This window comes from Balaenoptera musculus, chromosome 2, assembly GCF_009873245.2.
Source record: "Balaenoptera musculus isolate JJ_BM4_2016_0621 chromosome 2, mBalMus1.pri.v3, whole genome shotgun sequence".
In the NCBI taxonomy this organism is placed as follows: domain Eukaryota; kingdom Metazoa; phylum Chordata; class Mammalia; order Artiodactyla; family Balaenopteridae; genus Balaenoptera; species Balaenoptera musculus.
In genome coordinates, this window is record NC_045786.1 from 39,043,570 (window position 1) to 39,053,871 (window position 10,302).

General features: G+C 53.3%; 1 protein-coding gene across 1 annotated transcript; it reads left to right on the top strand.

Annotated features, from left to right (window-relative positions):
* The first annotated feature begins 493 nt into the window (after nt 1–493).
* On the top strand, nt 494–8,262 carry LOC118889807 (myeloid-associated differentiation marker-like). The gene is given in 5 exon segments (XM_036841981.1): nt 494–533; nt 5,155–5,279; nt 5,384–5,574; nt 7,295–7,393; nt 7,395–8,262. Coding segments are annotated over 5 exon segments (1,323 nt in total).
* Nucleotides 8,263–10,302: the final 2,040 nt, after the last annotated feature.

The following is a 10,302-nucleotide window of genomic DNA, read 5'->3' on the forward strand; positions in this document are numbered from 1 at the left end:
CTGTCAAGATGGTCACAGCCAGTCGTTGGTCCCACATGCACACCAAGGAGGTGAGTCCGTCTCTGCAGCTCCCATTGCTGGACCGCTGGGGCTGGACACCAAACTTCTCATTGAACTTGTAGAGAGGCCAGAGGACCAGGCAGTGGTGTAGAAGAAGATGGAGAGCACAGTCTTCCCCGACAGGAAACGGGGAAAGCGGACAGGCAGCTTTTTATCTTCGTCGCAGTCAGACCCCTTCACCATGAAGTTCATGGCCCCCAGGAGGAAGCAGATGGGGTACACGGCCACATACCACACCAGGGCCGGCTGGGACTGGTACAGGTAGGGGCTGCCGAAGAAGACGAAAATGACACAGGCCACATAGTTCTCCAGCCTCCTGAGCACGCCTGGCAACGTGCGCACACAGTTAGATATATCGCCAGGCCAGACACAGACCCAGGCCACTTCCGTGGCGTAAAGCACAGCAGCCATGAAGGCGAATGTAGTGGCGGCGATGGCGTGGTCCCGGCTGGGCCTGGAGACAAGAACTGGATGTAGGTGATGCGGAAGATGACGGAGGCTGAGAGGCAGACGATGGCGAAGTAAACGGCGTGGGAATAGAGGAGCCGTCCCAGGAGCAAGGGAGGCGGGACTGGAGCCCACAAAACTCCACCATGAAGATGATGTGGGACACAGTGAAGCAGAAGCACCGATGAACATGCACCAGTTAATTACGTCACCCTTCAGAGTGTCCTCACTGGCCACCAGCAAGAAGGGCACGCAAGTGGAGAGCAGCCGCAGCAGGTGGAGGGGGAAGCCCACGATGGGCACGGAGCCCAGGTCTGAGGATGATGAGCACGTGGTAATGGTGATGGTCAGGCAGGTCACCGTCACCGGTGGTGTAACCTTGCTTGTTTTACAACCAAAGCCTTGTGAATAGTTAAACACAGCTCTGGGGTTTGATGGACTGCTTCCTGTTTTGCTTTGCCTGCTTTGCTCTGTCTTTGTTCTTCTTTCTCCAGAAATATATGACCACTGACCCCTAGAACACTGACCCTCTGATCTGGACAATGTAAGGACCAGACTCAAGTTTAAAAGCCAGCAAGGCGCCTCGCGGTTAATGTAAAGGTCTCCAAAAGAGAAGAGCAGGGCACCCCCAGCGCGCAGGCTGCAGCGTTTCCTGCTTCCCTTCTTGTATAAATCCGGCTGAAACTTGCATGTAAGGAGTTGGTTCTTTTGCGCAGTAAACCCCCTTCTCCCCTGGCTGCCGGCTTCCTTAAGATAAACCTACTTTTCTTCTACCCAACACTTATCTCTCAGTGTTGGCTTCTTCAGCGACAGCCGAGCCTGAGCTGGGTGACAATGTCATGCAGCCGGGCAGGCGTCAGGTCCCCGAGGCTCCGGCCCCTCCACCTCGTCCTGGGGTGAGGAGGGGAGTGCAGCTGGGAAGGTCAGGGCGCCAAGCTACTTCTGGCCAGGATCTACAGGCATGTGCCAGAAGCTGCCGAACTTGTTCGTTTCCAGAACTTTCTCTGTCTTTCCCCACTCCTTGCTGACAGCCTGCTTCTGCTTTCTGTTGAGAGAAGGAAACTGGCCTCCGAAGGAGCAGCCGAGCTCTTGAGTGAGTGCAGGGCTGTGCACCCCGGAGCCCCCTTCCCACCCGTTTGGGCATATTCTTTGCCCTTTGGGACTTTGGGATCAGTTTGGACACTGCAGGAGTGGGTAATGGCTTGTTTATGACTCTGCACCAGTATCTCCCCGAGGGAGAATTTGTTTGTTTGTTTTGAAATCTGTTCTGGGGAGCCAGTGAAGTGGGGTCTACATCCGTCCCTTCTAGAAGTCCACTAGGACGTATCTTGGCAGCCTGGCAAAACTGTAGCTGTGACCTTATAACGAAGAAAAAAAAATTTTTTTTTAATTTTTTTGTTTGTTTGTTTTTTTAATTAATTAATTTATTTATTTTTGGCTGTGTTGGGTCTTCGTTTCTGTGCGAGGGCTTTCTCTAGTTGCGGCAAGCGGGGGCCACTCTTCATCGCGGTGCGCGGGCCTCACTATCGCGGCCTCTTGTTGCGGAGCACAGGCTCCAGACGCGCAGGCTCAGTAATTGTGGCTCACGGGCCCAGTTGCTCCGCGGCATGTGGGATCTTCCCAGACCAGGGCTCGAACCCGTGTCCCCTGCATTGGCAGGCAGATTCTCAACCACTGCGCCACCAGGGAAGCCTGATTTTTTTGTTTTAATGGAGCCTGGCCCATGTATGTTTTCGATTCTGAAGAACGGTGACCCCTGAATGGGTCTCTAAATGACTCCACTATTTTGCAGTTAGAACTGTTTTGTCAAAGATCTGGTAAGTGGGAGGAAATTCCATGTGCAGGCCTTCCTGTTGCTCCATAATAAGGGTTCTTCCAACAAGGGCACTAAATTAATGCCCTTAAAAAAAAGGGAAAACTGCCCTTAAAAAAGGGAAACTACACTGTGAAAAGCCCACCCCCTTTACAGATGGGTCTTTGCAGGCAAGGGAGGAAGAAGAGGGGGTCAGCTTCTTAGGGAATTGAATCCACCCCAGCTGCTGTGGTTCCTATCCTGATGCCTGAAGCAGGGGCTGCCCGGGGTCCCTCCCCCCGGTCTCTGGAAGGAGGAAGAGTTCTAGTGCACCGGGCAGAGCCTCAGCGCCCTCACAGCATAAGGAAGAAACGAGGTCTGGAGTAGTCTCTCCCTTTAAGACCCCACAGGGCGCTCAGTTTGGCCAGAGTGTGTCCCCTACAGGGGGAGGCGGAGGGGTGGGGGGGGTGGATTTCCACTAAGACAGTTCCCTGCAGGAGGTCTGAATGCACAAGGACAGCCAGTTGGCTGTTATTAGTCTTATACTCCGTTTTCCACCTCAGACCTACTAAGCTGTAAAAACGCCAATCCTCCATACTGAGATGATCCACAAAAAATGGTGGAGACGTTCATTAGTATTTTTTTCAAGTCACTGCCCAACATGGGCTGATGCACAGGCGTTGGTGACGATTATGTTGACAGAGATGAACGGCACCTCGTTCTAGGCAAAGCCCAACTCTTGTCTCTCAGTATTTGACTTCTTGATTGACGAGCCGCCGAGCCTGAGTTCGGTAACAGTGCCACAAGCTAAGGGGCCTCCAGAAGCTAAAAGAGGAAAGGAAGGACATTCCCCTGGGGCGTCAGAGACAGTAAAGCCCTGCTGACAACTTGATTTCAAAATTCTGGCCTCCAAAGCTGTGAGAGAATAAATTTCTGTAGTTTTAAGCCACCAGGCTTGTGATAATTTGTTGCAGTAGCCCTAGGAGAACAAGATTAATTTCCAGAAATGAAAAATATAATCTTTGTCATATTTTTTTAAAAGTTTCCAGAAAAGCTTGCCGACCTCCTGCTGTAGAGCACATGGGCACATTGATCCAAGGGACCCCTTGTCATAATCCTGTGGTCACCCAGTGTCTGAGACTCACAGAGTAAGATTCCCTGATTAGAGAAGGGTGGTCAGTCCAAATGCCCACAGGAGCTGGGAAGGAAGGAGATAAGTAAAGGAGATGGAGAGGACCAAGGCCCAGTGGAGAAGACCAGCTGCATCTGTCGGGGGATGGTAGAAAAGCACAATGCAGTGTGCATGACATGGTCTCATGATTATAATCGGGGGAAAAAAATCTACAGATACGCCCTACAAACGTATGCATATATGTACACACACGTCTAAATATGGTTTCAGAGCACGTGAAATGTGTTGAAGGTTTTATCTGAGGTTGAGGATGTGGATGCTCCCTGGGTGGGGGGCGGGGGTGGACGCGCCTGTGAGCAGGCAGGAAGCCTGGCCACGCTGAAGGGGGGAAACCAGGCACGTGAGATATGATCAGAGTCCTGCTTTATGTCACTTATACATGAGAATAAGAAAATATAGAAAATACTAAACAGAGATGAAGAAGGAAAAACATTATAACGTAAAGGGCGTAGAAGCTGCTCAGCTCCAGCTACCCCCCCTCCTAAGGAACGCAGCGCAGTGACACCAGATCTCCTGACGCTTCAAAAGGAGCTGAAAATCTGGATTTTCATGTGACATTAAAACCTGCAGCTACCAAACACTTAGAGAAGAAATAATACCGATTTTACACCATCTCTTCCTGAAAACACTGTGAAGGAAAAACAAACACATCCCCGGGCCACCTCCAGTACGAACTGGCTTGCAACCCCTGATCTGGAGCAAATCAAGCTTGCATGTGCTAATGTCCAGAGTGGGGTCAGGGCCTTCTGGGTCCTGTTTGAGGGGAACAGGCAGCTGGCATGAACTGAGCGGGCCATGTGCCAGGCCCTCTGATAAGCCCTTCACTTTCTTTCAGACATTTAATTGACACAAAGTAGGTATTAAGCCCACTGCACGGATGGGGAAACTGAGACTCTGTGAAGTAACTTGCCCAGGATCATCCAGCTATGAAGTGTCTCCTCCAGGCCCCACAGGCTCCCTGTAACTCCGAGTGTCCATCTCCCCTCCTCCTTCCTTCCTTTCTCCCAGCCGTGACTTTCCCGGCTCACGGTCTTGTGAGTCCAGCATGCCTGGCTGCTGGGCAGGCAGGGCTCAGCCACATGTAGGATGTGCTCTGATGGGGGCACCATTTCCACGCTCACAGGTTAGAGTGGAGGAGGGGCTTTTGGGGAAACTCGGGCAAACCTCTTGCTTTACAGATGGGGGAACTGAGACCCAGAGAGGGCACATGCCTTACCCAGGGCCACACAGCTGGAACCCCCATGCCTCTCCTTCTCCAAGCCCTCCCTCTGTGGCGTTAAATGCATCCAAAGCTGTCATTTAGCCTTAGGTGTAAATCGCAGGGTCAGTTTGGGAAGTAGTTGGGAAGAAACTCAGGGACAGAGTGACACCCCCAGCCTCCCTTAAATCCAGTGCCTCTTGCCCACACCCCACCCCTGGCAGTGCCCACTGGAAGGCCAGCAGGCTCCAGGGCTCCACTGGCAACTGGGGCTGAAGGAGCCGTGTGAGTCCAGGTAGGTTCTCGGGGTTTGCTCTGTGTTTCTCTTTCCAGCCACAGCTTTCCCCAGGGTTTATTATCAGCAAAGGTGACAAGGCCCCTGATGGCAGGAAGCTGGCTGCGGGCTCAGGGTGCTGACCCTTAAGCCCTGGGGGCGCCTCTCGGCCAATTGTCCCTTTGAAACAGGGCAGCTGTCCCTGAGGAGGGAGCAGGCTGGGGCGGAGCTCTCAGTCTCCCACACCCTGGGACCCTTGCAGGAGGCCCTGTGTGAGGCAGGACTGCAGCCCTGCTGGCGGGACCGTCTTGGGCAGGTGACCTGGGCAATTCCCTGGTCTCCATGGTCCCTGCCATGCTTGCCACGTGTCCCCTGTCCCAACCCTGAAACCCCTTTAGGCCCCCGTCCTCCCTCCCTCAGTTCCACTCCAGCCCCTCCTCCATGGAGAAGGTGGGCTCCATGCCTGCGTCCCTTCTGGGTCAGAAGACACCTACCGGGCTGCCTCGGGGCCACTCGGACCCCGGAATCCTCCCCAGCTCATCTCCACTCTGCCGCCCCCGCCCCAGTCCCAAGTGCATCCTCAGGGCTGTCACCTCCCAGAGGTCCAGCAGGTGCCTCCTCTTTCAGCTCCTGCCCTTAAGAGGGGGCTTATAATCCGTCCATCCTCCACCCCCTCCCTGGGATGCCCTGAAAGGCTCCGCATCAGCATCCAGACACAACATCCTTGTCCATTTCCACTCCCTTCTTCCCGGCTTGGAAGCTGCTAACCGGTCTCCCAGACCAGAAAAATCCTCGCTCGAGTAGTACTACTTGTAGAACTTTCCAGACTAGCACCTGGATGGCAGCTTTGGAGCTTAAAAGCCAAACATTATGTTATCTATTCTGTGGTTCCTCCATGATGTTCCACCTTGGAGTAATGCTGGGTTGGTGCCTCTCTCCCTTCTCAAATGGGGAAGAGTCACATGTTAAGGCAAAACTGTGGGAGGATTCAAAACAGTTCTTTCTTCCCATATCATCTTGTCCCCACTGCCTTGCTCTCACCCCATGGCTAATCCCTGTTCACCCCTGAAGCTGCCCTCCTCCGGGTGGGGCTGTGTCTCCTCAGATGGCAGCTCCTTCTAGTGATGGCTGCAGGGAGGAAAGGCCGGGACACATGTCTCTTCGGGTTGCTGTGGAAGGAGGCCATGGCCCTGAAGGCATGTCCTGGCTTCCCAGAGCCCAAGCTTTGGTCCTGGGCTCCCACCAACGGGCCCTGCTGAAATGCTGGGTTGTAGAGCAAAGGGTTCAAACCCATGGCTTTGGTATTTTTATCTGGGGTTCCCACTTCCTAACCATGCCACCTTAGAGAAGGGACTTAATTCCCTGAGCCTTAGTCTTGTCTCCTGTAGAATGGGGTTAAGTGGTACAATCCACAATCCATTTCTGAAACCCTTCGGATCAGGTATGCTCCAGAATTCACAATTTTGCAGCTTCAGACAGGTGACTTGGTACATATACCCTATATGACATAACATCCCACTGGGATCTGAAAGTGCCTTGTAATCAAACATGTTAGTGTTTCTGCAACTGAACTTTTGAACATTCGCACTAATGAATTAAGCAAAGACCATAAATTGTCTCAGGTCCTTTCTGGTTAAACCTTGTTATCAAACAATTTTTTTTTTAATTTATTTATTTATTTTTTTATTTTTGGCTGTGTTGGGTCTTCGTTTCTGTGCGAGGGCTTTCTCCAGTTGTGGCAACCGGGGGTCACTCTTCATCGCGGTGCGCGGGCCTCTCACTATCGCGGCCTCTCCCGCTGCGGAGCATAGGCTCCAGACGCGCAGGCTCAGTAATTGTGGCTCACGCACGGGCCTAGCTGCTCCGTGGCATGTGGGATCTTCCCAGACCAGGGCCCGAACCTGTGTCCCTTGCATTAGCAGGCAGATTCTCAACCACTGCGCCACCAGGGAAGCCCTATCAAACAACTTTTTAAGTATTCTTTTCCATTTTCATTGACTTGTAGGGGTGGGATTGCAGATAAGGACCATTGTACCCTTTGTCTCTGTAGATAATGGCCCACAGCTCAAAGAGATAAAAAAAAAAATGTTCATGGGTTTGAGGCCAGACCCAGCCCAGCTGTGAGCTTTGTGATAAGACAGTCTCCTGACAAGGCCAAGGTTGATGTGTGGGGAGAATCATTCTGGAGCGGCTGTGCTGTTACCCAAGTGTCTGAGCCATTGGTTCAAACTCCACACATCCTGAGCCTCAGCCACCACAGGCCCCTGAGCCTTCTCCAGGCGTGTGACTTAATCCCCTCCAGAGCCGGATCTTTCTCTGATGGGTCCTCAGCGAAGACCACTGCCATGCCTTTGAGGAGACCCTCTTGACCATGTCCACTACCACGCCCTCCAAATCATCGTCCTCCAGTCTGGGCTCCCCGGTTTTGAATCCTGAGACTCTTCCGCTTCCTGCAGCTGCTCTCCACCTGTGTGGCCTTCTCCCTGGTGGCCCGCGTGGGCACCTGGAGCGGGGCCATAAGTAATTGGTACCTGTTCATCTGGTGCTTCTGCTTCGTCGTGGCCCTCATCATCCTCATAGTTGAGTTATGTGGGCTCCAGTCCTGCTTCCCCCTCTACTGGTACAACTTTTCCATCAACCATGCCCGCCACGCCACCCTCTTCTGCCTCTCGGCCTCCATCGTCTTTGCCATCACCTACATCCAGTTCTTGCCTCAGGGCCCCACCCGGGACCACGCCATCGCTGCCACCGCATTCTCCTGCATCGCTGCTATGGCTTATGCCACCGAAGTGGTCTGGACCTGGGCCTGTTACCTGCCAGGTGAGCTCACCAGTTTAATGGGTACCATGCATAGCCTGCTCAAGCTTCTGCAGAATTTCGTGGCCAGTGTCATCTTCGCCTTCATCTGCAGCCCCCACCTGTGCTAGCCCCAGCCGGCCCTGGTGTGGTGCATGGCCGTGTACCCCATCTGCTTCCTCCTGGGGACCATGGCCCTCCTGCTGAGCTTGGTTGACTGCGACAATAGGCAGCCCATCTTCTGCATTTTCCTGTTGGGGCTGAGTCTGCTCTCTGTCCTCCTCTATGCCAGTGCCCTGGTCCTCTGGCTGCTGTACCAGTTCAGCAAGAAGTTCGGTGGCCAGCCCCAGCGGTCCAGCGATGTGAGCTGCAGTGATGAGCTCCCCTCCACGATGTGCATCTACGACCAACACCTGGCTGTGGCCATCCTGACAGCCATCAACCTCCTGACTTACGTGGCCGACACAGCGTACTGGGCCCGCCTCGTTTTTGTCAGGCACTGAGGATCATCCCAGGGGCTCCCAATTCCCACTTTTCTCTGAGTTCTTCTGTCCCCTGGTGTCCTCATCCTGTCCCCTCTCTCCCTGCTCACATCCTTCCCCATTCATCTCACTCTCTTTCCTGTTTCCTCCCCTCCTTCCGCTCTGTCTCCTTCCTGTTTTGTGTGGTTGCCCAGATCCTGTTTTGCCTCTTTCTCTTGCTGCTCTCATCTTTTCTACATTTTCTGCTTTTTGGCCCTTTTCTGGTCATCTTTGTTTTCTCGTCTCCCGTGTCCTGACCGCCTCTTCCCCTTTTCCTTCTTCTGACCCATCGGGACCCTGAGCTTCTTCCTCCTCTGCCCACCGCCCCCCTCCCACCTCCTAAGGTGCTGACTCCACATCACACAGCCCTCTGTGCAGCTGTTCACACCCCGGGCCTCCGGAGGGGCCTCACAGCCAAAGCATGCCTGTGCCCCTGGCGGTGCCTTCGTTGGTGTATGTGTATAGGTTTAGGGGGAGTGGCGTGGGTAGCTAGGGATTTGAACCCCTTTCTCCCAGTGGAGAAAAAAAAAAATCTCTGGAGGCCAGTGATTTCCAGTGACAGGAGGATTAAAGCAGAGACCCTGGATCCCTAGGCCCTAGCCGGTACTCAGCCCCAGCTGAAATTGGCTCCAGAATTTTTGCAGGCTTACTTAAACCCACTGCCTAGAGACCTTCTTAGAGGAAGCCAGGGGTGGATGCCTTCCATCCCAACTACGCTCTGCGGAATCAAAAGAGGAGCTGGCAGAGAACTGCACGGTCTTGAAGACAACCGTCTGCAGTGTTTGTGAGGGGCAGCGATGTGGCCCTCCTGCCTCAGTGTTCAAAACAGCACGTCCTGCCTGTGCGGGGAGAAGAACGTGGCCACTGCCGGCCTTAAAGCTGATGTTAGACTGGGTTTGTTTTTTTTTTTTCCTGGTTAGGAGGTCACAAATTACTGGGTGGCCTTATTCTGAAGGAAAGTTTCTTCTCATTTTATTTTTGGTGGAGTGGTTTGAATGGGGTGGAGACTGCTGCTGCCATAGTCAAAGACACTGCAGTGACTGCGTGTGGTGCACACACGTGTGCTTCTGTGTGCCAGTTGCTTCTTGCTGCTGCATCCTGCTTCTCTGGGACTCATGGATAATGGCATCTATATAAATGTGCATAATTTTTTAAAAGTTCCTGGAGTTTCTGGTCCCCATCAGCCCCTGCTGTCAATCACGGAGAGAAGCTTTGTCCCTTCTACCACATCTATAATGCTAGTTTTTAAACCTTTTAAAGATAAAAGTAAGAAAACCCACAAAATCCACAGATCCTAATCGCGCCAAATTTGCCTAGAACTCAGACGCTGCCAAGCAGGTTTCCCTCCTTACCCAAAGCACCCTCTCAAGGCACCCCTCCCTCAGTCTCTCCCCCACCACGCCCCACCCCTCCAGCCTGCCCACCACCACCACAGCCAAATCCTAGGGAATGGCCCAGCCTTAGGAAACGAGAGGTGCGCCCCACCCCAGTGCCCCGTATCTGGTCCCCTAGCTCTTAAAGGAGCCCTGCCAGCTCCTGGTGCCTCTCTTTAAAGGTGTGTGTTTGTGTGCATGCTGAGTGTGTGTGTGTGTGTGCCTCTGTGCTCCTGTGCATTCAGACCAGCAGCCCTTTACGGTAACTGGTGGTCAGAAACGCATCATAAGCCTTCTTCCTCTCTTACTCCCAGCCAGGATGTTCAGAGCCCAGCATCCTTGTGTCACCAGGGCCAGAGGGGCCAGGCAAGCAGAGCTCTGGGGGAGAGGCAGGGGAAGGACCCCCCCCACCAAGGCTGCCACTCACTCCAGTCCTGGGGTGAAGCATGAGTTCTTCACCCAGTGGCAGGTTGGGTGGATGGGGAGGGCTCCCAGGAGGTGGTCCCCATGGCAAGAAAATCTTAAGAAGTAATGAAGTAAAATTGCTATTTTTAGGCAAGACCAGAAAAATGTAACATAAAAATGTTCTCTGCCCATTTGGCCTCCTCCCTCCCCTCTAGTGTGCATTGTGCATCTGCATTCTGTGTTA